The sequence below is a fragment of the Phyllostomus discolor genome, chromosome 2 (assembly GCF_004126475.2).
Source record: "Phyllostomus discolor isolate MPI-MPIP mPhyDis1 chromosome 2, mPhyDis1.pri.v3, whole genome shotgun sequence".
Classification (NCBI taxonomy): domain Eukaryota; kingdom Metazoa; phylum Chordata; class Mammalia; order Chiroptera; family Phyllostomidae; genus Phyllostomus; species Phyllostomus discolor.
In genome coordinates, this window is record NC_040904.2 from 209,825,060 (window position 1) to 209,851,747 (window position 26,688).

Below are 26,688 nucleotides of genomic sequence, written 5' to 3' on the forward strand. Positions count from 1 at the left end.
CCTTGCGTGCATCTGGGAGGGCTGCATTCTAGGAGGGAGACCAAGTAACTGAAAGCAAATGAATGCCCCAGGCAGAGTGCGCTACGCTGGGAAAAGCAAGGAGGCCTGTATGAGAAGAGGGTGCTCCCTGGGCGCACAGCAAATTAGTGGGAGAGCAGGGACTGGAATCCAGATTTCCACTAGGTGTTATGGATGGAGAGATGACTGAGCTAAGGCCCTTGACCCACAGATCGGTTTTGGGGACTTTATAACCCCCCAAACAGTCCCCAGCTTGAGGACTTCCCCAGGTCGCAAGCCCACACTACAGTGAGATTCCAACCGAACCCACCTCCCCAGCGTTCAACGCTGCACGTGTGGGTGCCGGGACTCGTTCTGGGCCTCACGCCAGAGCTGGCCTCATCTTTGCCTGCGCCAGCCGTAACGTCCAAAGTCGGGAGGACCCTTTTCTCCATGCCCTCTCACTGCATGGGACCGAGTCTCAACGTTTACACCCAGTAAGTTTAATCTTTTGAGGCCAGAACGTTTGAAGACACTTGTCGCAGGCAAACCGCTTACACCTAAATTCACATCAAGCCCTCTGGTACCCGATTTTCACTTAACGCGAGAAATCGACCCGAAGAAGCTGTCAGCCATCCTTTGTGTGGCATCACTTTGGGTTTCTTTGCCCGTAGTTTATTATGCTGAACTATTTCACGTCCTTATTTCTGAATTTACGCAAGTACTTCAACGTCACGTTCTTTGTAAAGCCTCTATGTGAAGGAAGAAAAATTTAGGCGTTTGCAGATTTTGCCCTTCCCAACGTGGCTGTCTCAGACTGCCGGCGGCCGCCGAGCAGCTTCCGGTTTCCCTGCAGGCCCCAGCGGGGCTGAACTTCCGGGCCCACGACGCAGGCGCAGGGCGCTCTGTTCGCTCTCTCCAGCTGGGTTCACGGGGCTCGCAGCCATGTCTTACCCCGCGGATGATTACGAGTCCGAGGTAACGTGGTCCTATGTAGGCGCCGGGCTTCGCGGCGGGGGCGGGGCTCTCTGGACCCTGGGCCGGCGGTGAGCCGGGGCCGGCCCTCCGGGAGCCCCCGGGGGCCGCGATCAGCTCCAGCCTGGCGCCTGGCCGGCGCGGCCCGCATGCTGCTGCCACTCCTCTCCGCTCTTGCTCAGCCCTGTCTGCCCGCCCATTTCCCGTGTCCGGCCGGTCCCCTGGCCTCAACTTGTCCAAGGCTGCTTGTGGGTCCCGTGCTTCTGTAGCTGAGGTCGTACGGTTTGGGCCCAGTCTTGTCAAAGCCCGCGGATTCTTCAGTCTCCGGTGCGGTACTCTGCCGTAGACACCCAAACGTTGCTGTCATTGTCTCCTTACTGTCTTTCTTCACAAGCATGTGAGTTCCTCAAAGGCAGGACTGTGCTGGATCCAACTTTGTATCCTTAGGACCCTGCTCGGCTTATAAGCCCTAGAACCAGCATTTTGGATCCACGAATTAGTGACTCTATCTTTTTCGTTAACAGGCGGCCTATGACCCCTATGCGTACCCAGGCGACTATGATATGCACACAGGTGAGTCTGCGAGTTTGCAGGGTCAGCTGGATTCCTGCAGGGACTGGCGCCCAGTGCCTGAGCGGCGCTGCCGGGAACTTGTTTAAAACTGCTTCTTGATGGTTTAGGGCTGGAGTCTGTTATTAGCTCTCAGCAGGAGGTGGTATGGAGTCTAATACACCGAGCCTTTTTTGTGGCACGGAAACATCGAGGAGGGGAAGGATACTAGCTATAGTTTTTGTTTATAAAAAATTAAAGTGATTCAAACCAAGCCTAAATAAAATTTCTTTTTAAAAAATTGATTTGAGAGAGAGAGACAACTGACATTCATCAGTTGATTCTTGTATGTGCCCTTACCAAGGATCGAACCCATAAACTTGATGTGTTGGGACACTGCGCTGGCCTACTGAGTTTCTCCGTCCAGGGCCCCAAATGAAATGTTTTTGGAAGGCTTTTGAGGTCTTCTGCAATGTCATAGTGACTCGATTTGACTTCACACTTAGCGAGTGCCATGCATTGCTCTGTGTGCTTCGTGTGAAGCGTCTCGTTTGGTCCTTACAGTGGTTCTGTGAAGGGTGTAAACAAACATGGTCTCCAGTTTACAGATGAGAAAACTTAGCACAGAGAACTTGAGTCACTTGTACCAAGTCACATGGGTAGAAGATGGCAGTCATTTATTCATTCAAATACTGTTAAGTATCCACTACTTTCTGTTCCTGCCCGCAGTCTTTCCCCCGCAACACACACAGCTCTTCTAGGTCCTGAGGGTACATATAAGCACAAGATAGACAAGGTTCTTTCCCTCGTAGACTGTAGGTTCTAGTGGGGGAAACAGGTAATAAATGAATGACTTTAGTGGTAAACGTTTGAAGAAGCAGGCGATGGTATTGCCATTGCCTTTGGGAGGATTCTGTCTGAGCATTTAAAAGAGGAGTTATGTCCGATTTGATAGGCTTGAAGTTAGTTTGGGGTTGGTCTTGCCCTTTGGTTATGTCGTGTACGTGGGTTTGAAAGCGGCTTGTAAAGTGTGTGTCATTTCCAACCTCTAGGAGATCCGAAGCAGGATCTGGCTTACGAGCGTCAGTATGAACAGCAGACCTATCAGGTGATCCCCGAAGTGATCAAAAACTTCATCCAGTATTTCCACAAAACCGTCTCCGATTTGATTGACCAGAAGGTGTATGAGCTGCAGGCAAGTCGTGTCTCCAGCGATGTCATTGACCAGAAAGTGTATGAGATCCAGGACATCTATGAGAACAGGTATGGGCTGCTGGCTGAAATGATCTCTTTCTGGGTGGGTAGGACTGGCTTAGTGTTACGCTGTGTAAAAAGGGGGTGCAGTTGAACCATTTTTCTGTATAGAGAACGTTTTCTGTGATTCCTCGGGGCTAGGGACATGTTATTGTATTGGACTCTGTGTCCCCAGAGTTTGTGCATGGTCAAGAACAGCATCACTCTCATAGTTGTAACGGCAGTTAGTGTGTGCGGTCAGTCAGATCAAGCAGGGTTCAGAGCGCTTTTCCCATATTTACCCACTTACCTTTCCCAGTACCCCATGAAGTGGGCACTGTGGTTTTCCTCATTTGACACATGAGGAAACGGCATGGAAAGGTTAAGTCACATGGTTAACTGGTTGGCTGAGATTGGAACCTGCACCATTTGAATCTAGAGCCTAATTTCTTTTCTCTTTTTTTTTTTTTTTTTTTTAAGATTTTATGTATTTACTTTTAGAGAGAGGGGAAGGGAAGGAGAAAGAGAGGGATAGAGACAACAATGTGTCATTGCCTCTTGTGTGCCTCTTGCTGGGGACCTGGCCTGCCACCCAGGCTTGTGCCCCAGTCAGGAATCGAACCTCGACCCTTTGGTTCTCAGGCTGATACTCAATCCACTGAGCTACAGCAGCCAGGGCTAGAGCCTAATTTCTAGACTGTGCCATATATATTCTCAGTGCATAACAGGGTGAGCCGAGCTTTGAGTCGTTGGTTGCTCCTGGTTGCGAGGGGACTGCCCTTGTGTGATGGGCGTTGGGGATGGGGCAGGACAGTCGGGGTTGGGATAGTCGGTGAAGACTTCACCCAGGAAATGGAATTTAAGCAATTTCGGTAAGGATGGTTAGAAAGCAAGTAGCCAGAGACCTGTTGGGTCGGTGAACAGGGGTGAATCCCTGACCTGTATTTCCTTCATCCCCCGGGTCTCTCTGGTAGAAATGTGTACACCATTGCTGTCCAGTGGAAATACAGTGCTAGCCATGTGTGTAATTTAGGGTTTTGTTTATTGATTTTGAGAGAGAGAGAGAGAAACATCAGTTTGTTGTTATACTTATTTATGCAAATTGATTCTTGCATGTGTCCTGTCTGGAAATCGAACTCACATCTTTGCATCAGGACGATGCTCTAACCAACAACCTACCCGGCCAGGGCCTCGTCAGATTTATTTTAAAAGATAAAAAGGATTAGGTGAAATTAATTGTAATAATTTAATCTAGCATACCTAAAATATTTATTTCTACACAGTTATTAAACTATCAAGATATTTTTCTTTGTACTAAGTTTTTAAAAACCCATCTTTTACATTTATAGCACATCTCAATTTGCATGCGAAAGTTTTCCAATAACTGGGCTAAGTGGGTGTTTTTTGTTGTTGTTTGTTTTTTTAAGATCTTATTTATTTTTAGAGAGGGAAGGGAAGGAGAAGGAGAGAGAGAGAGAGAGAAACATCAATGTGCGGTTACTGGGGGTTATGGCCTGCAATGGCCAGGAATGTGCCCTGACTGGGAATTGAACCTGCGATGCTTTGGTTCACAGCCCGCGCTCAATCCACTGAGCTACGCCAGCCAGGGCTGGTTTGTTTTTTTTTTAATACAGGTTTTTTAAAATTTATTTTTAGAGAGAGGGGAGGGAAGAGAGAGAGAGAGAAACATCAGCTGTAGCGTGTGGTTGCCGCTCATGTGCCCCCTACTGGGGACATGTGCACTGACTGGGAATCGAACTGGCGACCCTTCGGTTCGCACGCAGTCCGGTGCTCAATCCAGAGGGGAGGAGGCACGATGCTCTAGAAGTGGAACTGATATTGCTAAGGTGGGGGCGTCTGAGAGTGGGTCTCAAATCAGGGGATAGCCAGCGTCGGAGTTCACGCGCAGAGGCAGGCGGTGACCCTGGAGGGCACGGCGGGCGCCTCTCTGATAGAAGGGGGTGGTTTGCCGTGGTAAGGAAGACGGTCTGGGGCAGAGCTGGGCTGAGAAGAGCTGGGGGCCTGGAGGGCTCGGCCCTGCTCCGTTTCTGGGGCATCTTCCCCTTCCGGAGCTTAGGGCATTGTCTGTAAAGCGTTGCTTCTCTCTGGTGCTTCTTGTTTTTGAGTTCTAGAATTCTTCTGTTTGGCTTTCAGCTGGACGAAGCTGACAGAAAGATTCTTCAAGAATACACCTTGGCCTGAGGCCGAAGCCATTGCCCCACAGGTCGGCAACGGTAGGTGTGAGGGAGCCTCTGTCCTGGGTGTGGACGGGGTCCTGTGGCCGGGGGTCATTAGAAGCTCGGGGTGGTCTGGGTCTGTTTTGTTTACTATCTTTTAAAAAACATTTTTTAAATTTACTTTTCATGAGAGGGGAAGGGAGGGAGAAAGAGAGGGAGAGAAACATAGATGTGTGGTTACTTCTTGAGTGTCCCCCACTGGGGACCTGGCCCGCAACCCAGGCATGTGCCCTGACTGGGAATCAAACCAGCGACCTTTCAGTTTGCAGGCTGGTGCTCAATCCACTGAGCCACACCAGCCAGGGCTCGTAATGTGTTTTTAAACAGGTGAGGATTCACAGTAGTCTCGAGTACAAAAGGAGATTTGGTATAACTACCTGTCCCCCGACACCACCACCCCGACTTCTGTCCCCACCTCTTCCGTTTCATTCTCTGGAGCCATCTAGTATTATCATTCTTTTTGTTTACCCTTCCTGTGACACTCTGTACGTACGTGTGCAAATAAGAATACAGTTGATTGCGGAGCAACGCAGGGGTTAGGAGTGCTGACCCTGCATACAGGCAAAGCTGCGTACAACTTTATTATTTCCTTATCCTCAACCTAGGACGTGCTTATTGATTTTAGAGAGAGGGGAAAGGGAGGGGGAGAGAGAGAAACATCGAGCGCTTTTTTGCCTCTCACCCTCGGCCCCACCATGGTCCAAATCCGCAACTGAGGCACATGCCCTGACCAGGAATTGAACCCGTGACCTTTTGGTTTATGGGACAGCACTCCAACCAACTGAGTCACATTGGCCAGTGGTGCGTGTAACTTCTGATTCCCCAGAAACTTAAATTGCCCCTTTGTATCTGCAGGGGTTGGTTCTAGCACCCCCTGCAGATACCCAAATCCACGGATGCTCAGGTCTCCTGTATCAAATGGCCTAGATCCCCGCGTGTGGTCGGTCCTTTCCATCTGCGGGCTCCCGGCCACAGTGGAAACAGCACAGGTATTCCCTGAAGAAGTTCCACGTGTAAGTGAACCTGCGCGGTTCAAACCCGTGTTGTTCAGGGCTTACCTGTAACTTGTTTGTTCCTTTCTTTACGTAGACTGAATGTCCCTTTCCTTTCCTTTTTTTTTTTTAAGATTTTATTTATTTTCCCTGGCTGGCGTAGCTGAGTGGATTGAGCGCAGGCTGCGAACCAAAGCATCGCAGGTTCGATTCCCAGTCAGGGCACATGCCTGGGTTGCAGGCCACGGCCCCCAGCAACCACACATTGATGTGTCTCTGTCTGTCTCTCTCTCTCTCTTTCTCCCTCCCCTCTCCATAAATAAATAAATAAATAAATAAATTTTATTTTTAGTCAGGGGAAAGGAGGGAGAAAGAGGGAAAGAAGCATCAATCACCCCTCTCGCACACCCCTCACTGGGCACCAGGCCCACAACCCAGGCATGTGCCCTGCCTGGGAACCAAACTGGTGACCCTTTGGTTTGCAGGCTGGCGCTCAGTCCACTGAGCCACACCAGCCAGGGCTCCATTTTTTTCTTTGTTGTATTTTTGGAGAGGATTCTTTATCTCCAGGATTCCTAAGACCTCCTCCAGGTTTGATGATTTGCTAGGAGGACTCAGTACTCAGCATACGGTGTCCCCAAGCTATCAGGGTTTGCAGCAGAAGGACACAGAACAAAATCAGCAAAGGGAATAGTGGGTGCCCCGAAGTCCAGAGGAAACCAGGTGCCAGTTTCCCACGGTCCACTCCTGGATTGTCACCCAGGGGTGCTTAATTCCTCAAGCAAGGAATTTGACGATACGCGTGACAAGTTGTCTACCAGAGAAGCTTATTGCAGACTCAGTGTCCAGGGGTTTTGCTGGGGGCTCATTGTGTAAGCACACGCCCTGCCTAACAGGTCCCGAAATCCCAGCCTCCCTGAAGGAAGAGGAGGCGTTCGGAACAAACCGTGTTGTTGGCACAGTGTAGGCACAGCAGAGAGCGTGCCCTGACCAGGGTGGTGGGGACCTCCCAAACCCTGGGTGCCCAGGCGCCAGCCGAGGTCCAGCTGGGTCAGCGACGCCTCGCGTCTGCAGCGTTGGTGGGTGGCGTCTGCTGCTCACCACGGAGCTGTAGCCACGTGCTAACGTGCTGGTTTATTTAAGCAGCGGGGTGGCCAAGGTCTCTGGCGAGCAGAAATGGGCCTGAATCAGACTGAGGTGAGGTTGAAAGACCTAGTGTCCTTCCCTCGAGAAACGAGTTTTCTTGTTGCGCATGTCCTGAGGTGGGAGCGTCGGAGGGCAGCAGTTGTGTTCTCTGAACTCGAGTTTATTCCTCTGCTGCCCCCGGGGGCCGACACGGCCGGAAGACCCTCGTTGTTCTGCGGGTCACCGACTCCCCCTCTGCGTCTCTTTCAGATGCCGTGTTCCTGATCCTGTACAAAGAGCTCTACTACAGGCACATATACGCCAAAGTCAGCGTGAGTATCTCGGTGTGGCAGGCAGTGGTTTAAACTCCGTGCCGTTTTGCTCCCCAAACGTGGTTACCAGCTGATGCTGGTTCGAAGTCCAGGAGCGGTGGGCGTGTTCTCTGGTCAGGCGTGGCAGTGGGGCGACCAAGCCTGGAAGGCCGGGCACGTGTCCCAGACGGACTGGGACAGCGCGGGGCCTGTGCGTCCTCTTGCGCTTCCCCGGGCCCGCTCCGCTCGGCTGGGTGCGTGTCTCTGTGCACTGGGTTGCGGGCGGCCACGCTCACGGTGTGTCACAGCACCTCACTCCGCCTCTGCTTGGGGTGTCTTTTCTTTCGCTGCTCTGTACACTGCCACTGAGCCTCCGTCCCTGACGTGTGCGTGACGCTGTGCGCTCTGGGCGCCTGGCGCACACCTGCACGCTGAGCCCTTGCAATGGTGGGTGAGGTGGGCAGACGGAGGTGCAATGAGGCGGCTTGTTCTCCAGTTCCCAGCGATAGTCCGGTGACAGAACTCGAACCCAGACCTGTTCTACTGCGACGCCAGTGTATTTGATACCACGCTGCCTCAATTTCGGGTTCTCATGTGATTCTTCTCTTCCTAACTTCGAAATCGGAGAGTGCCTGAAGCCTCTTAAAATACCGCCTGCGCTGCTCACAGGCACCCGTGACTTACAGACCTCGGTCTCAAGGCCCAGTCTCTCCGGACCCGGACTCGTTTGTCCGGGTGCCCGGCACCCGCCTGCAGCCGTCTGACCGTCATCTCGGGTTTAACGCGGCCGAGACAGAGCTCTGCGGTCTCTCCCAACCTGTTTGCCCCGTGTTGGTGCTCTCAGTAAACGGTGCTGCCCTTCACCCAGTTACTTAGTACCGTTCTGGATTTCTCTCTCACTTGACATCAACCTTGCGGGAAGTCCTGCTCAGCTGCACCCTTAACGTCCTTCTTCAGACCGGCTGCTGCTTCCCGCCACCTTAGCTTGAGCACGACCACCTCACGCCCGCACTGCTGCCTCTCGGCTGCTGTCACTCTCCACCTCGCCCATTGGGTCTGTCCTCGGCCCGGTAACCGGCAGGGTCCTTGGGGTCACAGTCTCGTCACTAAATCGCCTTCCTCCATCCTACCGTGACTTCCCGTCGTCCTGGGAATGCAATCCCAGGCCCTAGGGTCCTGCTTGAACCGGCCCCTGACTCAACGTGCCAGTTTCGTTTCCTGAGACTTCGCCGGGGCTCCTGGCCAAGCTCTGTGGCACTTCCAAGCTCGTGTCGCTAGCTGACGTTTTATAGTTTGCTCATGGGGCTTTTGCCTGCTTCCGCCTTGAGGGGAGTATGCTCCACCAGGCAAGGGCCTTGCCTTGTTCTCTGCTCTGATCCGGTGCCTGATGCTTGAAGGCGACACGTTACTTGTCGGAGTGTGTGTGGCTGTGCGAGGGAGAAACTGGCACCATGATCTCCCTCCTTGGAAACAAGGTCCCCGAGGACCACGTGGCTGACTAGACTCCAGCCGTGGCAGGACCGCCATCAGGAGTGGTAGCTGGAGTTCTGTTGCCAGAGTAACGTGGGGCGCCATGTTCTTCTGGCATCCCAGCGAGATCTCGGAGTACCTTATCTGAGACGGGAGAGTCCCTCCTACCCCTGATGCTGAGGGGCAGGTGCTTGGGGGGCTAGGCGGAGAACCTCGCCAGCCAGTATGATGCGGCTGTTTGGGGAAGACCGCGGCGTCGGAGCGCGTAGTGTAGCTGGTCTGACCGCCTCTGGTCCTCCGTCTGGTCCTCCGTCTGGTCTGTAGGTGAAGATTCAGCTGAGGTTTGTTGGTGCCCTCACCTCTGCGCTAGGTCCAAACACATGGCAGTTGGAAATCCCTAGAGGGAGGCTTTCCGTTGAGAGAGCACGTCCCGTCCCGGGCACTACCTGACCCCCGTTACAGGGATGGCGCACCTTGTCGGGACGCTGCGTGTGCAAGGGGTCGGGCTAAGGCAGCCAGGCGGTGTTGTCTCCTCTCCGTTATTTGTGCATCACGCACCGTGTTCCCCAGCTCGGAAACCCTCAGTGGTTCTCAGGCGCCTGCACCATTCAAGTCTCGAGGCCACTGACCCCAGTGGCCTCCGACGTGAAGTGCCAGAGAGTGTTTCTGACTCTGAGGGCCACGGTGGTCTCTGTCGGGTGCGTCCAGCTGTGCCTTTGGAGCAGCCATAGCCGGTGAGCGCTCACGGCTGTGTTCCAGTGAGACTGTTTATTTGCAGAAACAGGTTGGTGGCTTTGCTCACCCCCCGGCCCTTGAAGACCTCTCCCTCGGTGGGCCGGTGCAGTTCACTGTAGCCACACAGCACGGCCTCCTCTCACTCCAGCCTTCGCTTTCCTGTTTTGCCTTTGTTAGTGCCGTCTCTGCTGGAACACCTCCCTTCCCCTGCTTTGCCAGGCCTGCGTGCCTGCCCCCTCACGTTTGGCAAGGGTTGTTACCGTGAAACCTGGCACTCAGTGCTCCTTTGAGTTGCTGCTGCTGCACTCGCGGTCTTCCCTCTCACGCCAGTGCACTCCGCATACTAAGGAGAGAGCAGACGTCAGCTCACCTGTACTTGCGTTCGGCCGTCGTGGGAGGCCACGAGTAACGTTTACGTGAATTATGTATGTCCTGATGTCTCCGCTCTCTTTCTTTACAGGGGGGACCTTCCTTGGAGCAGAGGTTTGAATCCTATTATAACTACTGCAACCTCTTCAACTACATTCTCAGTGAGTCCAGGGTTTGGCCATGTTGGGGAGGGCACGGTAAAGCCCATTACAGCTCAGTTCAGCGCGATTTAATGTGCAGGAGCAGGGCGGATGCCTTGAGAGGGAGGGAAACCTCAGCGTGTGAAAGAAACTTCAGTCAGTTGCCTCTCGCACGCCCCCAACTGGGGACCTGGCCTGGAACCCAGGCATGTGCCCTGATCAGGAATCTAACCTGCGGCCTTTCAGCCTGCAGGATGATGCCCAGCCCAGTGAGCCACAGCAGCCAGGGCAGGGCCAGTCTTTTTAAGAGAGAAGTTGCAAAGCGTGTTCTGCAGCCTCGCCGAGTGGGCCTAGTCCTTGGTTCTGGTCTGACTTTCTGTGGTTTCCTGCATAGATGCTGATGGCCCTGCTCCCCTTGAATTGCCCAACCAGTGGCTCTGGGACATCATCGACGAGTTCATCTACCAGGTATCGGGCCTAGTTTGGAATAACTGGTTAGAGCAAAGGGCGCTGTCACCATTGCTCGCGTCGTTAGAAAGTGCACAGTGTGAAAACATGCGTGTCGCAGTCTGAAACAGCCCTCGAAGGTGCGCTCCTCTGCCGAGGTTGTCTGGAGAGTCCCTGAGGCCTCCGAGCTCCAGGCAGGAACTTGGAAGTTGGGAGGGTTGAGCTGTTGCCTGGCCTTGAGAGGCGGATGGCAGGAGGAACACGGGCCGCAGGTTTGGGGGCCGGGGGCCACCAGGTGGCTCTGTAAGGGTGAAATGCTAGTTAAGCTTTCCAAGCCTCGCTCCCCTTGCCCACAGAAACAGAAGTGTTCTGCGTCTTGGGAGTGGTTACTGAGGTGCATGCCAGGTCAGACTGAAATAGAACATTTCGTTGAAATGGCAACCTCGCCCCTCGGGGTGCTGTGCTGAGGTTCCCCTGGGAACGGCACTCGACGGGGAGTGCTACGGCCTGGGGGCCAGCGGGCCAGCTCCACTGGTCACGAGCCCTGGACCTTGGGCATGTCACTGACCACACTGTGCCTTGGTTTCCACGAAACGGGATTGTTGGAGGGTGACGGGGGTCAGGCGTGAAGTCCTTCGCGCAGTGCCTGTCGAGGTGCGACCGCTTGCTGGGCGTCGTGCGGTTGTGGTCGGTGCCGCTGGTCCTCACCTTCTCTCAGCCCGTTCTGTTCTGGAGAATGTCACAGGTGGAAAAGTAAAGTAACTGAATGGGGAAAATACCTGTTTTCCACGTGTTTTACGGGGACAGTATAGCTCACGTTGGGTATTCCAGGGGAATCCGCTTCTTAAAGATGTCCTTTGAACTTCATGGACCAGAGTGCCGCTAAGTTGTGGTTGGTGAGCTGAGAAAACTTTCTGGGGGCTATTTGGGAAAGAAGCTTCCTTAAAAAAAGAAAGAAAAGAAAAGAAAAAAAAGAACGCTTCCCGCTCAGGTGAGGCTTCTGTGCCTTCATGCAGTGTAGGCCACGAACCGCACTGGCCTTGTCTCTCTCTGGCTCCTTGGCTCGTGCTGGCCCCTGGTTTGGCGGGCTCATGGGAGGCTGGCGGCCCTGTGGGCCTGCAGCAGGTCGGGGGGGGGGGGGGCATCTGTACTAGGCTTCTTTGTCCCTCTGGAGATCATCGTGATCCCCTCGATTTAGCTGGCATTCTCCCCCAAGGGGCTTAAGGGGCTCCCCTTCTAACCGAGACTGGCCGGTGGAGGCCTGGCGGTCCCTCCCAGCCAGGCGGGTGCCCGTCGAGGTGAGTGGCTCTTCCTGCCACCCTCTTCTGTTTGTTCTCACTGCTGCAAGTGATATGTGAACGTGTTCACGGTGTTTTAAACAGCCGTGTGTGTTCAGACTGCAGACGACAGGGAAGTGTCCTGTCTTTGCAGAGCATCCGTGCTGCCTGGGGAGACAGGCACCACATCAGCATTTCTCCGGAGTGTGCTCCAGTGCGCTCCAGTGCGCACAGATAAGACACATCACTTAAGGCACCCCACTGTAGCGTGTGTTTTGCTACGACGTGGAGCACCTAGCGCGTCTGCACAGAGACCTGCCGTGTTCTGTGGTGCGGCGTGCTGCCCGATGCGGGTGCTCCACTCCGACGGCGAACGTCGGGTTTGGGTTTCACTGCTGCAGACCCTGGGGCGGTGCGCATCCTTGCGTGTGTGACGTGGAGGCGTGTCTCGGGAGACCTCTGGAAGTAGGATTGTTGGTTGAAGGATATTTACTTTTTACATTTTAGAAAGTCGACTTTATAGGCACATAACTTGCATACAATAAATTACCAATTTTAAGGGTACAGTTGATGGAATGTGACGAGAGTGCACACGGCCACAACCGAGACACAGAGCATTGCAGTCAGTTTGAGTTTCAGCAGACTAACACAGCTCCCTCTCAAGAGGCTGTACCGAATTATGCTGCTCCCAGCAGCCCTTGGGAGCACGCTTCTATACTGGGTGTTAATGGGCTAATTTTTGTCAGTTTGATGGAAAAGATGGCACTCCGAATTTAATTTACATTTTGCTGATAAGCAATGAGACTGAGCACTTCCCCCTGTAATAGACTAATCCTGTTTTTCTTTGAAGTGGTCATCAGTATCCTTTGCCTATTTCCTGTTGGATTATCTCACTAATTTATGAGAATTCCTTATGTATTCTGGATACTGTTCTTTGTTTATTGTAAATTTGACAGCCTTTCCTCGTACACCGTTGGAGGAAGATAATACTTCAGAGCTGAAGCACAACCTTAGGCCGTCAGGACACAGCTCCCTAGGTCGCTGGCCCCCACACCTGAGTGTGCCCCAGCATCGGCCCGGGCGCTTTTAAAAGTTCGGGTCGAGCAGGTGGTCTCGCGCTGTCCTCCCCATGCTGGTCCGATAGAAGGACTGCCCCGCACGAATGCCTGTGGCGTGTCCCCGGCGTGTGTCTGACACTCGGCTGGGCCCTGCGGCTGGCACGGAGACGGCTCGGCTGGGCTCCTGTTACGGGTGAATTGACGGGCGGCTCTGGTGGGGAAGAGCCCTACACACAGACAGCGACCTGTCTCCCCCGCATGGACACGCGTGTGCAGAGCCACCCGTGGACAGCGGTCTGTCCAGAACTGCCTGGTTCTGGTGGCCAGGGACACCCCACTGTGAGGCTCAGATACCAAGTGACACCAGGTTGTGTCTGACTCCAAAATGAATGTTTTTCCCCCAAACTACCTCTGACCTCAGAGATTTTTACTTAGTTGTGGAACAGCTGATGCATTTGGTAGTGAACAAGATTCCCAGCGTAGACAGAGGTGGCTCTGAAGACACGAGCCGTGTGCATGGGGGCGGGGGGAGCCATGTGCAGAGTGGGGGCGTGAGCAGCAGCGGCCGTCGTGCCTGGGGGCCGGCACGGGGCCTCCTGCCCCCGCCGAGCCTGTCCCCCCTCCCTCCCCAGTTCCAGTCGTTCAGTCAGTACCGCTGTAAGACCGCCAAGAAGTCGGAGGAGGAGATCGACTTCCTTCGCTCCAACCCCAAGATCTGGAATGTCCACAGCGTCCTCAACGTGCTCCACTCCCTGGTGGACAAGTCCAACATCAACCGGCAGCTGGAGGTGTACACGAGCGGCGGTGAGTGCTGCCTGCCGTCCATTCCCGGGGGCGGAGGCCGAGGGGAGTGTGGAGAGGTCACTGCCCCTGGGCAGTGGCTGTGGCTTCCCTCGGTGTTGGGGTGTGAGCGGGGGCTGACTGCCGGAGTCGGGGGCTGCTGCGCTCAGCCGGTGTTGGCTGATGGACCAGGCACTCCTGCCGTCTCTCCGGGGCTGTGTGTGGGCGCGCCCTGTCCTCGCTCTGGCGTCGGGACCGCTTCTCACTCTCAGTAGATTGGGAGAATCGCAGAGTGTGTCTGTGTGAATTTCTCAGTGAGAGCAGTGGCACTTTAGCAAGTCGCTTTAGTGCCTGGCCTCCAGCAGAGGATGGATTCTTATTTCTGTTCCTGTCTCCAGTCTGTTGCGGTTTGCTGTTCTGCCTGAAGTAGATGAGGGGAGTCTGGCCTCACAGAGGTTCTCAGCCAACAAAAGGGAAGCTGTCAGCAGCCTTTCTGGGGGTGCAGGTCAGCTCTGGTGCCGCCGCGGGGCCTGGCCGGCGGCGGTGCCCTGCGGGTCGGTGGCAGGGAGGGCGTGAAGCCCAGCAGTGAGCTCTTACCCTGGCGTGTTAAGGTTTTCTGGCTCTTCCTGCATCTTGAGTGGGCCTTTCACGCGTGCACACCTTCATGAGACGCGGGTCACCGGGCTGCGAGGGCTTCCCAGGACTGACACATGCCATAGTGCCGCTCCTGTGACCGCCCGGCCGCCTCTGCTGTCAGCCTCGTCCGATGGGTCTGTCTGCAAGCGGTTGAGCGCATGGTGGCAGATACAAGTTTTATAAAAGTCCGTTTTTTTCTTAAAAGCTTAATTTTTTTCTTGGGCAGCAGACATTGTCAGTTGCTTTCACTGGAGTGTAACAGGCTGGCCTTACTCGTTTTTGAGAAAATGGCTGCTGAATACCTAAATTGAAGTAACCATGGTTGTGTGTCCATTGTTCTTGGAAGTAAAAACGGTGTTTTGTGAAAAAGCGGCAAGTGTTTTACTGCGAGTGCGAGGCGGTGAGGAATTCAGTGACTGCCGGTGCAGCTGCGGCCTCCGCCTGGTGCATGCCGAGTGGTCAGTAGTGTTTCCCGGCCTCATTTTTGCATCGTTGGTGCCGGTGTCAGCTGAGCGGGCGAGGCAGAGAGCGACTTCGTGCTGTTAGGAGAACAGTTTTGACCCACGAGGTCAAAACTGAAGAGCCTCCTGAAAGGAGGGGCCTCTCGTGTTCTCAGGTGGACTGGAACCAAAAAATAAAAGAACGGCTGCCCTCCGCCCCGCTGTAGGCAAGCCCAGGACTAGCAGAAGGCCAGGCGCGCTGTTGCTCGGTAGTCCTTCGAAGGCCGAGTTACCCCCACGGCGGGGGGCTGGAGAGGCTGGCAGTGAGCAAGGAGTAACTGAGGGGCCGTCAGGGGCCGGGCTGGCCTGCCTCCGCCCGTCCCGGCTGCAGCACTGGGTGTCTGTCTCCCTAGGGGACCCCGAGAGCGTGGCTGGGGAGTACGGACGGCACTCGCTGTACAAGATGCTCGGCTACTTCAGCCTGGTGGGGCTGCTGCGCCTGCACTCGCTGCTGGGGGACTACTACCAGGCCATCAAGGTGCTGGAGAACATCGAGCTGAACAAGAAGGTAACCAGCCGCCCGTCTCCTCTGCCCGTCTCCCCGGGGCCGGAAAGTCCGTCTGCACCTGCTGGGACGAGTGTCGGGTGAAAGGGGACTCCTCTTCCCCGGGCCAAAGGGAAATGGGGGGACCACTGGGGCGAACACCTGGCCCTGGACCAGGGGGTTGCTCGCCGATGCCTGCCTGAAATGTCCAGTCGTCTTCTGATTCTGTTTCCGAAACAGGATGATAATGGCAGAGGTTTACTACTCAGGTTTCACTCGTCTTAGTTAACAAAAGCATTTAGTTCTAACGTGGTTTAAATAGTGATGGGATGAACCGAGGTGGTTTCCCTCGCCACGTAAATACCGGCGCCTTTGTGTTGGACTCGCATGTGTCTGTCTCCTCGTAGGGCTTGTTTACAAAGGCAAGTAGTAGAAAGCAAGGGAGAGAAAACACAAGGTGTAGAGGGTTTAGAGCAGAAAGGTATTTTGGGTCACCCGGGCCAGTCCCTTTGTTGCAGCTGGGAAAACGGAGGCCTCGGGTCACCTAACGCAGTTGGAGAGCAGAACAGTCCATGCCCGGGGCCGCCGACCCCAGCTGACGTCGGGCCCCCCCGCAATGACTCGGTCTGGGCCTCACGGAGCCTTCTCCCCTCCCCTCCTTCAGAGCATGTACTCCCGTGTGCCCGAGTGCCAGGTCACCACGTATTACTACGTTGGCTTTGCGTATCTGATGATGCGCCGCTACCAGGATGCCATCCGGGTCTTCGCCAACATCCTCCTCTACATCCAGAGGACCAAGAGCATGTTCCAGAGGACCACATACAAGTACGAGATGGTAAGGGGCCTCCGAGCGCCTGACCCTTTGGCGCCTGTGCCCGCAGTTTTTGGTAAACGCTGTCTGAACGCTTGCTCTTTCAGTACGCGTTTCCTGCACGATGATTTCTTTGCAGCTGGCTGCCTCTAGGAGTTTTTTGTTGTGTCTCTTACCTCGGATTTTAACACTTTGGTGATGGGATCTTTTAATCCTGGTTTATCCTCCATTGGTGCCTACATTTATTTTACTATTTTTATATTCTTTAAGATTTTATTTGTTTATTTTTAGAGAGGGAGGAAGGGAGGGAGAAACATCAGTATGTGGTTGCCTCTCACCTCCACCATTACCCCCACCGGGGACGTGGCCCACAACCCAGGCATGTGGCCTGACTGGAAATCGAACTGGCGACCACTTGGTTCCCAGGCCAGCGCTCAGTCCCCTGAGCCCCACCAGCCAGGGAAGTGCCTACATTTATTCACTCAGCAACAATTTGCTGCCTGTTCTGCGGGCTGCGGTGTTTAACAGTGAATGAGTGAGATGTGGGTGTCGTGCTCAGGCACTGTGCCGTGGAAGAGGGTGAGTCCAAGGCATGCACAGAAGTTGCAGGCAGAGCAGGGCTGTTGAGACTGTGGGGCACCTGGTGGTGTAGCAGCACGGGAAACCCTTTTGGCTGGAGAGCGGAAGAGTAGTCGAACTGTGGGGGTGGATTCTGGGGCAGCCTTCATTACCCAGCTGAAGAATTTAGTCTTTATTCTATAGGCATGGAGGTGCCGGCAAAGGCTTCTGGGTAACTCAGTCATAACTGGTGTGGGGGGGCGTGCCTGCCAGTGACGTGTGTGGCAGTTGGAGAGACTGAGCGTTACCTGTGAAGACTCCAGCTGGGGAGGGCCCGGAGCTGGGCCTGGATTGAACGGAGCTGGAGGGAGGCTCGGGAGAGACGTTGGGAAAGTTAACTGACTGGTGCAGACCTGGGGAGAAGTCAGACGTCGGGGCCGTGTGCTCGCGAGGGCGGCGGGGCCTCGGGAAGCTTGCGTCGTTTGACGCGGTGCCACCTCACCCCGCCCGCAGATTAACAAGCAGAACGAGCAGATGCACGCGCTGCTGGCCATCGCCCTCACCATGTACCCCATGCGCATCGACGAGAGCATTCACCTCCAGCTGCGGGAGAAGTACGGGGACAAGATGCTGCGCATGCAGAAGGGCGACCCGCAGGTCTACGAGGAGCTTTTCAGCTATTCCTGCCCCAAGTTCCTGTCTCCCGTGGTGCCCAACTATGACAACGTGCACCCCAACTACCACAAGGAGCCCTTCCTGCAGCAGCTGAAGGTGTTCTCCGACGAAGTGCAGCAGCAGGCCCAGCTCTCCACCATCCGCAGCTTCCTGAAGCTCTACACCACCATGCCCGTGGCCAAGCTGGCCGGCTTCCTGGACCTCTCCGAGCAGGAGTTCCGGATCCAGCTGCTCGTCTTCAAGCACAAAATGAAGAACTTGGTGTGGACCAGCGGCATCTCCGCCCTGGACGGCGAGTTCCAGTCGGCCTCCGAGGTTGACTTCTACATCGACAAGGTACGGCCGCCGCGGGCGGGGTTCCCCGGGGCACGCTCTGTCCGTCCATCAGCAGCGAGTCTGTGTTAAGCCGCCCCGTCTTCCAGTCACCGTTCTGGGCCTGTGCGCTGTATCGGTGAGCCCGATCAGCAAAGATTTCGGCCCTTTCGCTGATGTGCCAGTCTTTAGAAATAGACATAAACGTTGTAACTAGGCACACCGTCTGGGTTAGAGGCTGCCAGGTGCTGCGGAGTCAGGGTGGTGGTGGTGGTGGTGGAGGGCACAGGGCGAGCGTTAAATAAGGTACTCGGTAAGCTTTGTTGAGAAAGGGAAGTTGAAGCTGAGGTTCGCAGGGGGTGAGGCCCTTGGCCAAGCACACGTTTTGGGGACAGAGGGAGCGGTGAGAGCACAGGCCCTGGGCCGGGAGTGTCGGGGGTGTGTGTGTGTGTGTGTCAGTCAGAGGGACGGCGCAGTGTGTGGTGAGTTCTGGGAGGAGGCCGCCGCTGGAGGTGAGGCGGGGAGAAGAAGGGGCGGGTGCTTTGTGGGCTGACTGGGAAGCACTCAGCAAGTGGAAAGCCATCACCCTGACTTGTGTCGTCCCCGATCAGCGCTGCCTGGTTTCGAGCACCTTCCAGTGTAATCGTACAGAGCATGCTGTTTTGCGTCTAGCCCCTTAGGCTCGGCGGCGTGTTTGAGAGAATGACATCCAGCGTGCCTGTGTGTCACCACAGCTCACGCACACCCGCTGCTCTGTGACGGCCTGCCAGCTGCTGCCATTGCTGCCGGCCGCCTTTCCGCTGCTGACAGGTGTTCAGGCGGGCTTGGCTCTCACAGAAAGCATGAGTGTGGCTTTATTGGGGAGCTGTCGATGGTCCATTTAGGGGTTTTTTTTGTTTTTTTCCTGTAGGTAATATATAGGCTTGTGTACGCGAAGAGTTATTTCTGGAAGGGTGCACAGACAGCGTAGTGCTGGCTTCCTCCCCGGGGAGAGGTGGGTTGGGGAACAGTAGTGCTTTTCCCCGTGGGGGTTTTCAGTTCAGGTTGGACATTTTAATGTCCTGGTGAGCTTTTTTAAAGAAGTAAGTTGTTTTGTTTTCTTGAGGGTTTTTTTTTTTTTCAGACCTAAAATATGCTAGACTCCTAGGGTTGCTTTTTCCATGAAATATTACCTCCCCTCTTTGTTTCCCCCATAGACTGGGTTGGCCAAAAGTCCGTATGGGGTGTTTTTTTTTTTTTTTGATAAAATAAAAGGCACGGGTTTTTTTGTTGTTGTTTTTTGGGGTTTGTTTTTTGTTGTTGTTGTTGTTGTTTTCACTTTCACCAGTAACTTTATTGATTTGGATGTTTTGAGTATGTTGGCTATTTCCTGCCTGGTGTAATGTTGGTTGTTCTCAGTTAATGTCTCTGGTTGCTGTCAACTTCGCCTGGTCTCCCCGACCCTGGAGCACCGTCCAGCGAGAGATCTTCAGCGTGGAACTTCACAGACCGCTTTTGACACATTTGATCAGTCACGGCACCACCTTCACACACTGAACAAGTTTTGGTTTTGTTTTTGGTTTGGTTTTGTTTTGCATTGCAGTTGCATTTTTACTTTTCTTGAAATAGTAAAGCATAATATGCCCAAAATGTTGCATATTTTCTTCCATCTTCAGTATTAAAATGGCTTCACAAAAATTCACCAATTTTGATGGATTTTTTAAAAATTCACACTGATAGGACAGCTGTCACAGTACAATCTAACAAAATTGTTTTGGTGCAGAGACAAAAAATGGCCCAAATGAAAGAACAGATCAGAGCTCCAGAAAAAATACAACTAAGCGAGGAAGAGATGGCCAACCTATTAGAGGCACAGTTCAAAGCACTGGTAATCAGGATGCTCACAGAATTGGTTGAATTTGGTCGGAAAATAGAGGAAAAAGTGAAAGCTGTGAAAAATGAAATCAAGTAAAATATTCAGGGAACCAACCGTGACTGGAAGGAAACTGGGACTCAAATCAACAGTTTGGAGCAGAAGAAAGAAACATTCAACCAGAACAGAATGGAGAAACAAGAATTCAAAAAAATGAGGAGAGGCTTAGGAAACTCCCCCCCTGCCCCCGCCCCCCCCCCCCCCCCCCCCGGGCAACTTTAAACATTACAGCATTTGAACCATATCATTGCCAGAAGGAGAAGAGGAAGAGCAAGAAATTGAAAACTTATTTGAAAAAAATAATGAAGGAGAACTTCCCCAATCTGGCAAAGGAAATAGACTCCTAGGAGGTCCAGGAGATTCAGAGAGTCCCAAAGAACTTGGACCCAAGGAAGCACACACCAAGACACATCATAACTACATTAGCCAAGATTAAAGATCTTAAAAGCAGCAAGAGATAAGGGGACAGTAACCTACAAAGGAGTTCCCATCAGACTGTCAGCTGATTTCTCAAAAGAGACCTTGCAGGCAAGAAGGGGCTGGAAAGCAGTATTCAAAGTCATGAAAGGCAAGGACCTACATCCCAGATTGCTCTATCCAGCAAAGCTTTCATTTAGAATGGAAGGTCAGACAAAGTGCTTCTCAGATAAGGTCAAGGTAAAGGAGCTCATCATCACCAAGCCCTTATATAAAATGTTAAAAGGACTTATCTAAGAAAAAGAAGATGATCAAAACTATGAATAGTAAAATGACAACAGACTCAGAAACTATCAACAACTGACTCTAAAGAATATAAACAAAAACAAACTAAGCAAACAACTAGAGCAGAACAAAAGTGTTTCGAATGAAATTAAAGACAGCTGAGCTCCACTGGAGCCATCACAGGGAGAAAAACCAAAGGAACTTCTTGGCCAACCCAGTGTCTGCGCTCATAATTAAAGAGAATACTCTGTTTAGACATACTGGGAACCCTGATGAGGACTGATTAACAGTGTGTTAAAGGCAGTGGACTGCTATCTGTCTGTTGTAGGATATCTGTGGTTAATATTCCCTCCATATTATTGTCTCTGCTCTCTTCTCCTTCTGGAGGTTGTATTTACTGTGTGTAGACCTCACTCTGCTCTTTATGTCTCTCAAACCCTTTCTCCATCTTTTTCTTCCCTTTTTCTGGATAATTTCCCTTTGATCGGTCACTGTATCCCTAACTAATCTCGTCAGCTTCGTTTCTTTCTCTAACACTTTCTCTACTCATGGTGCAGTGAGTCCTTACTGGTTATTTCTTACTGTGGAAGGTCGTTGTCAATGAAACACGGTTTGTTGGCCTTCTTTGAAGACTCGGGAGGATACTCCCTTCTCTGGGGGCATTTGCTTTTGCCTCTTGAAGGCCCTGGCAATGCCATTGGTGTGGGGCCGCCAGGGGCTGAGCTCACAGCCTGTGGCCCCCTGGACCAGCCCGGAGACAAGCCCAGGCTACAGACTGTCAGAAGAGTCACCCTGCATCTCTCACATCTCGGGGGCGCGTCTTTTCTTTTTTTTTTTCTTTTATTCCCCTCTGCACTCTTTTTTTTTTTTTAATTTTTATTTATTTATCTTTAGAGAGGGCAGGGAGGGAGGAAGAGAGAGAGAAACATCAATGTGCGGTTGCTGGGGGTCATGGCCTGCAACCCAGGCCTGTGCCCTGACTGGGAATCGAACCTGCGATGCTTTGGTTCCCAGCCCACGCTCAATCCACTGGGCCACGCCAGCCAGGGCCCCCTCCGCACTCTTGGCAAGCATCGCTTGGTGTCAGGGGTGGGATGGCAAGTCTCTTCTGGTTTACTTGGAACTTGAGGATGGAGCCCTGTAGGATCCCAGTATTACGAGGAGGGTCTTCTGTTAAGAGTGGTCCTGGCCTTGGTTGGTGCTGCTGTCCCAAGTTTCTAGGGTTAGCAGCTGCCCTCAGTCCAGATGGGGCTTCTGTGCTTGCGTGGAACAGCTTCTGTTTTCTCTCAAATGGTTCTTCATTCCCTCTTCAGTTCTTTGAGGCTATAGGGAGATTTAAAAAATAACTACATTTGTGGTTGTTTTCAGGAAGTGTGATGATGTAAACATCATAACTTTTTTCGGAGAGTTTTTCAGACAACCGTTAGTGTGTCCACGGTGTTGTGTAGCTGTCTCCGGTACCTAACTCCACAGCACTCCCGCTGCCCCCAGAAGGAACTCCTGCCCGCTAGCGGGCATTCCCGGTCCCCCTCCCCCGATCTCTGCAGACCAATGAGTGGTCTGCTTTCCGTCTCTGGACTGTCTGCTCCTGCCAGTCCATGTGAATGGACCCTAAAGCGTGTGACCGTTGCACTTGACTCCCTTCACGGGGCGCATCTGCACGTTCCGTGGGGTTGCGGCGTGTCGGTGCCCGAGTCCTGTTCACGGCCTTGGGGCCCACAGGCTCTCGTGGGGGATGCTGCTGCGAGCACTTGCACACACGTTTGTGTGAACATGCTCTCGGGCGTCTGTTTGGGGCGTCTGTTTGGGGCGTCTGTTCTGGAAGCTGCCCCGTCAGACCTGGCCCTCCCGCTCAGACGTGATGGCTGTTGGGAGACGTGGTGCCCGTCAGCTGTCCGTGATGTGACGGTCTCGACAAGAGAAGAAACGCGCCCGCAGTGGGAGTTTTCCAGTGTTGTGAATCACGCTTTTAAAGTCAGACAGTCTGTCCCCTGGGGTACGACACCAGCCACCTACAGCTCTCTCCGTGTATCCCCAGCGGCCACGTGCACACGGTCTTCGGTGACACCAGCAGCCTGCTACTCCCTGCGTCCCAGCGACCGGGCGAACTAGTGCCAGATACCTGGGTGGTCTTTAACACGTCTCCCAAGAATTAGCAACTTGATTACAATGAATAAAGTTTTGCTATGAAGTTATATTGAGGTTAAATCGATCATAGTAATATGATTCAGAGTCCCTGCATGATAAAGGTTTAGTTGCATGTCTTGTTTTTATTATTGTTCTGCTTCCTGGTTCAGGTTTGTTTTTGGCAAAATGCTGCTTGCTTCGTTGAGGTGGGGTAGGGTGTTTGTTTTTTTCATCCTTGACTTGAAGAAATGCTGTCACTGATTCAGAAAGTCCTTGGGTCTCAACTGGGATTGTGTAGGAACTCACAAGTAAAATGGTGCTCAACAAAATATTCTGGGCTAAAGAGCAAAACGTAAAATCTGGCCTGATTGGCAGTCTGCGTGTGAGAATAAAGGGCTGTTTTAAATGTCTTTCTTGCCACAAGATTTCAAAGATTTCACGTTCGCTGAAAAAGACTGGGAAATAATGATGAGTTAGCAAGAAGAAAATAGAGTCAGTCGTCCAGAAAGGAGGAGCTGCGGTGAACTGGGGAGGCGCTTTCTGGGCAGCGGGGAGCGGCACGGCAACCTACGGGCCCGTGAGCGGCTCCCCCTCCGTGCCGTCATCTGTCTGACTGTGCTCTTCCCACAGGACATGATCCACATCGCAGACACCAAAGTCGCCAGGCGCTATGGGGATTTTTTCATCCGGCAGATCCACAAATTCGAGGAGGTGAGAGGTCTGGGGCAGGGGGTGGCCTGGGGACAGCGGTCGGGGACTGGGTGAGGAGTTTTCATTTTCATCTTTAAGGGAGTCCGAACTTGCCCAGGCTGGTGGATTGGCTGCTGGGCTACAAACCAAAGGGTCACTGATTTGATTCCCAGTCGGGGCACATGGCTGGGTTACTGGCCAGGTCCCCGGTAGGGGGCACGTGAGAGGCAACCACACATTGATGTTTCTCTCCCTCTCTTTCTCCTTTCCTCCCCCCCTAAAAATAAATAAAGTCTTAAGAAAAAAAAGCAAGCCCAAAATTGACCCTTGAAGTTTCTGAGCTAGACTGGCTGGCTGCTTGGGGTTTGGGAGCTGGGCTGGGCCCACAGGAGCTGCTGCGTCAGCCTTCCTGGGAGCGTGTCTTTCCAAGACCTCTCTCCGGGTGGCCAGCGGGCCTTCTCCCTCCCCGCCGTTTCCTAATATGGGCGGATTCGCTGCCTGCTCTCGCCCGTCCCTCCCGCCTGGCGGTCACCCCGCAGCTCAGACAGGTCTGGCCAGCTCCTGCAGGCGGAGTGCAGGGAGCAGCCCTGTTTCGACAGACTTGGCGCGTTCCGTGTCTTGCCTCATAAGAGGTCTTCAGGGTTAGGCCAGCACTACGGGGCACTGGGTCTCTCTGTGGCCGTAGCTGGAGTCCACCAGCAGAGGTCACTGCCGTGCTGCGGTCCTCGCCACCAGGCTCCTGAGGGTTGTAGCGCCGCTCTGAATCCCCTCCCCTGTCTACAGTGGGCCGAGCAGTGAGGGGCGTGTTTGTTGAGCGGGAGTGCGGGGGCACGAGCAGTGTGCAAGGACCGTGAGAGGCCCTTGAGTGCCCGATGGAGGGTCCGCCCACGCTCCCGTCAGAGACTCCCTCCCTGCCTGACCTCAGGGGGCTGGCACGCGCTCACGCTGTGGGACAGGTTTGGTGCGAGCTCCCCGTGTGACTGCGCTTTTCTTTCCCTTCCAGCTCAACCGAACGCTGAAGAAGATGGGGCAGAGACCCTGAGCCACTCGCGCCTGCGTTGGCGGGAGCCCGTGCAGATGTCGTCGTGGGCGGGGAGGCCCTTACGTGGCTCGGCCGTCAGCCTGCGGCCCGGTTGAAGTTTGTTCGTGTCAAAGACTGAAATGTGTGAGATGCGTCTCAGTAAAGGGTCTTCTTTGGAGCCAGACTTGTCGTCTCGTTATTGCTGGGGAGCGCCTGCGGGTGAGGGCGGCGGTAGGTCCCGTCCCGTGCGTGCGTGCGATGCTTTCTCCCGGCGCGGCGGCTGCTGGGGCCGGCAGGGAATCACCCGGCCCCGTGTTCACGCAGAGAGAGCCGCGCGGTCCACAGGACACGCGCACATCCGCGGTCCCACCGGCGCCTCACCGGGACCCCCGCGCGCTGGACGACCTGCCGCGGCCCGCACCTGGGTGCAGCGGCAGTGCGCCCCTCTGCACGACGAGGAGACGGACTCGGGGGTGAGGGACTCGGTCGAGGTCACACCGTTCTGTAAAAGCCAAGAGTTGGCTCCACATTTTCCTACCGTCTCCCGCTGGCCGGGTCTGCTGACTCCCTCCCTGTGGGCAGCCTCTCGCACCCTCCCTGGCTTCGGTCCCCCGGCCCGCCCGTCATCACCTTCACAGCCAGTGCCCACCGCGTGAGTCTGTCCCCACTCTCGCTGCCTTCCCTCCCTGCAGCGCCCTGACGGGACCTTCCGTCCTGGGGACTTCCCGGAGGTGGCATCTTCTGCCCCTCAAAACCTCGCAGCCCACACTGTTTGCTGCAGAGCCAATTTCTGAGCTTTTCTGGCAAAGCACAGGTCATGCCCATCCACGACCGTTAGAAACGGGACCAGAGCTGGTGCCCCGCGCCCCGGGCAGTGTCGCCGACCGGCTCGGCAAAGAGGACGTGCTCGGAGCCGGACGGTCTGCACACAGTCTTCTCACCCTCCGACTCGGACGATGGGCAGCTCGGCACCCTTACCTTACCGAGGGAGGTGAGGCCCGGAGTAGTTACATAGCTTGTCTATCCAAGGCCAAGGTAGTAGGTAGTAGAGATGGGTTTTTTGTTACCCAAACTTGTGGTGTTAGTTTAGAAAGTGCCATGGAAGACTGGCACAATCGGTGAAAGAGCAACAGGTAACCCACACAAATGGGTGCATGTCAGCCCTGAGAGAAGAGGTGTTTCCTGTGACGTGGAAGGACACAGCTGGTGAGGCCGTCCCTGCCTCCTGGAGCCGGGGCTGCTGGGACTTCCCAAGGGAGGCTTTGTGCTTGCCTGGTGTGTGCTCGGTCCCCTGAGTGTCCGGGCGGGAAGGGAGCTGGGGAGCAGGGGAAGAACCGCTGACTCGAAGGCATGCCACCCGGATTCAAGTCTGAACTGTGTCTCGGATTTGCTCTGTGACCTCTCTGGGCTGGCGGCCTTGTCTGGTCCTGAAATCTCTGTGTCCCCAGGTTGTGAGGTGTAATGGGTGTGCAGGTGCCGTCACCCACTGGTGTGTGGTACGCCCGGGGGGCCTTAGCTAGTGCCTGCTGCCCTCCAGGGCTGGGCCTGCCCCGGGCGCTTGTCCCCGGGAGTCCGACTGTAGGCAGTGGCGGGAGCTGGGCGAAGGGGCGTCCTGTATCCGGGGGGTTGGCGCTGCACCTGTCCCCTGAGGTGGGCGCCAGTGCGGCTTCGGGGTGGAAGTGCCCGCTAGCGTATCACTGTGCCTGCCAGCCTCGCTCCTTGTTTACAAAAGCAGGGTGTGGACTCTGCCCTACGGGGTAGCTGGGAGGGGTACGTGAGATGGCATTCGAGTGCCCGGAGCGATGCCCGGGCTACAGTGTGCGCAGTTCCTGCTCCTCCCTCGCAATTAGGCTTCACGAGCTGTTCTGAACCTCCCCATCCGTGTGGGAGTTACTGTCTAGTGCTGTGATGGGTTAAATTATGGTCCCCGAAATCCAGTGACAAGTGTCATTGTAAGAGACACGTGGAGGCGGCCACATGAAGACAGAGTCGGAGACTGAACTCCCACACCCTGGGCCTGCCAGGGGCTGGGAGAGGCGAGGGCGGCCCTCCCCTGGAGCTGACACCCTGATCTGGGGCCGTTGGCCTCCAGGGCCGTGAGGACAAGGTCAGGGCAGTTTGCCACGGCAGCCCGGGACTCGGACACAGCGCCCGCTGGTGTCAGGCTCCGTGTAGGGCTTTGTGCAGAGGCTGACCCTTTGTCTCCAGGTGAGCCTGCCAGGCGCTGCTAGGCAAGGGGGAAATGGACAAACATCAAAGACAAAACCCCTAAAATGACAACAAAAATTAATTGAAAAAGCCCTCGTCCTCACGGGTTTAAATGTTAATGGGGGAGACAGGTGATAAACCACATCCTGTACCTGGGACGGAGACCCATGTTACGGACAGAAGTCAAGGGTAGGAGGTGTCATTTCGAGGGGGGCAGCCCGAGAACAGCACACCGGTGGGTGTCCTCTGGGCAGAGACCTGGCGTGGGCGCAGAGGCAACGTTGCACGTACTCGCGGAGCCAAGGGCAGAGGCTCGTTGGTGTGCGGAGGGGGTGTAGTGACAAGGTCAGTTGGAGC

At 54.4% G+C, this 26,688-nt stretch overlaps 1 protein-coding gene across 3 annotated transcripts; it reads left to right on the forward strand.

Moving 5' to 3' along the window:
• Window positions 1-391: 391 nt before the first annotated feature.
• EIF3L (eukaryotic translation initiation factor 3 subunit L) lies at window positions 392-26,688 on the forward strand. 3 transcript variants are annotated; one of them, XM_036019606.1, is made up of 14 exons: window positions 392-975; window positions 1,497-1,545; window positions 2,574-2,784; window positions 4,909-4,988; window positions 7,379-7,440; window positions 10,085-10,154; window positions 10,528-10,601; window positions 13,548-13,719; window positions 15,185-15,339; window positions 15,980-16,150; window positions 17,198-17,695; window positions 23,043-23,123; window positions 24,106-24,159; window positions 26,677-26,688. In XM_036019606.1, exons 1-13 carry the CDS (start codon window positions 943-945, stop codon window positions 24,142-24,144), a joined length of 1,695 nt encoding a protein of 564 aa, XP_035875499.1. In that variant the 5' UTR covers window positions 392-942; the 3' UTR covers window positions 24,145-24,159; window positions 26,677-26,688. The 3 variants fall into 3 exon arrangements, with proteins under 3 accessions (XP_035875499.1, XP_028388340.1, XP_028388342.1); XM_028532539.2 differs by lacking the exon at window positions 26,677-26,688 and having other exon boundaries at window positions 24,106-24,301; XM_028532541.2 differs by lacking the exons at window positions 392-975; window positions 1,497-1,545; window positions 4,909-4,988; window positions 26,677-26,688 and having other exon boundaries at window positions 2,706-2,784; window positions 24,106-24,301.

Coding starts and splice junctions, on each gene's coding strand:
- EIF3L (XM_036019606.1), top strand. CDS start 943: ATGTCTTACCCCGCGGATGATTACGAGTCCGAG. Junction 1,546..2,573: donor CGACTATGATATGCACACAG/GTGAGTCTGCGA, acceptor TCCAACCTCTAG/GAGATCCGAAGCAGGATCTG. Junction 10,155..10,527: donor CCTCTTCAACTACATTCTCA/GTGAGTCCAGGG, acceptor TTTCCTGCATAG/ATGCTGATGGCCCTGCTCCC.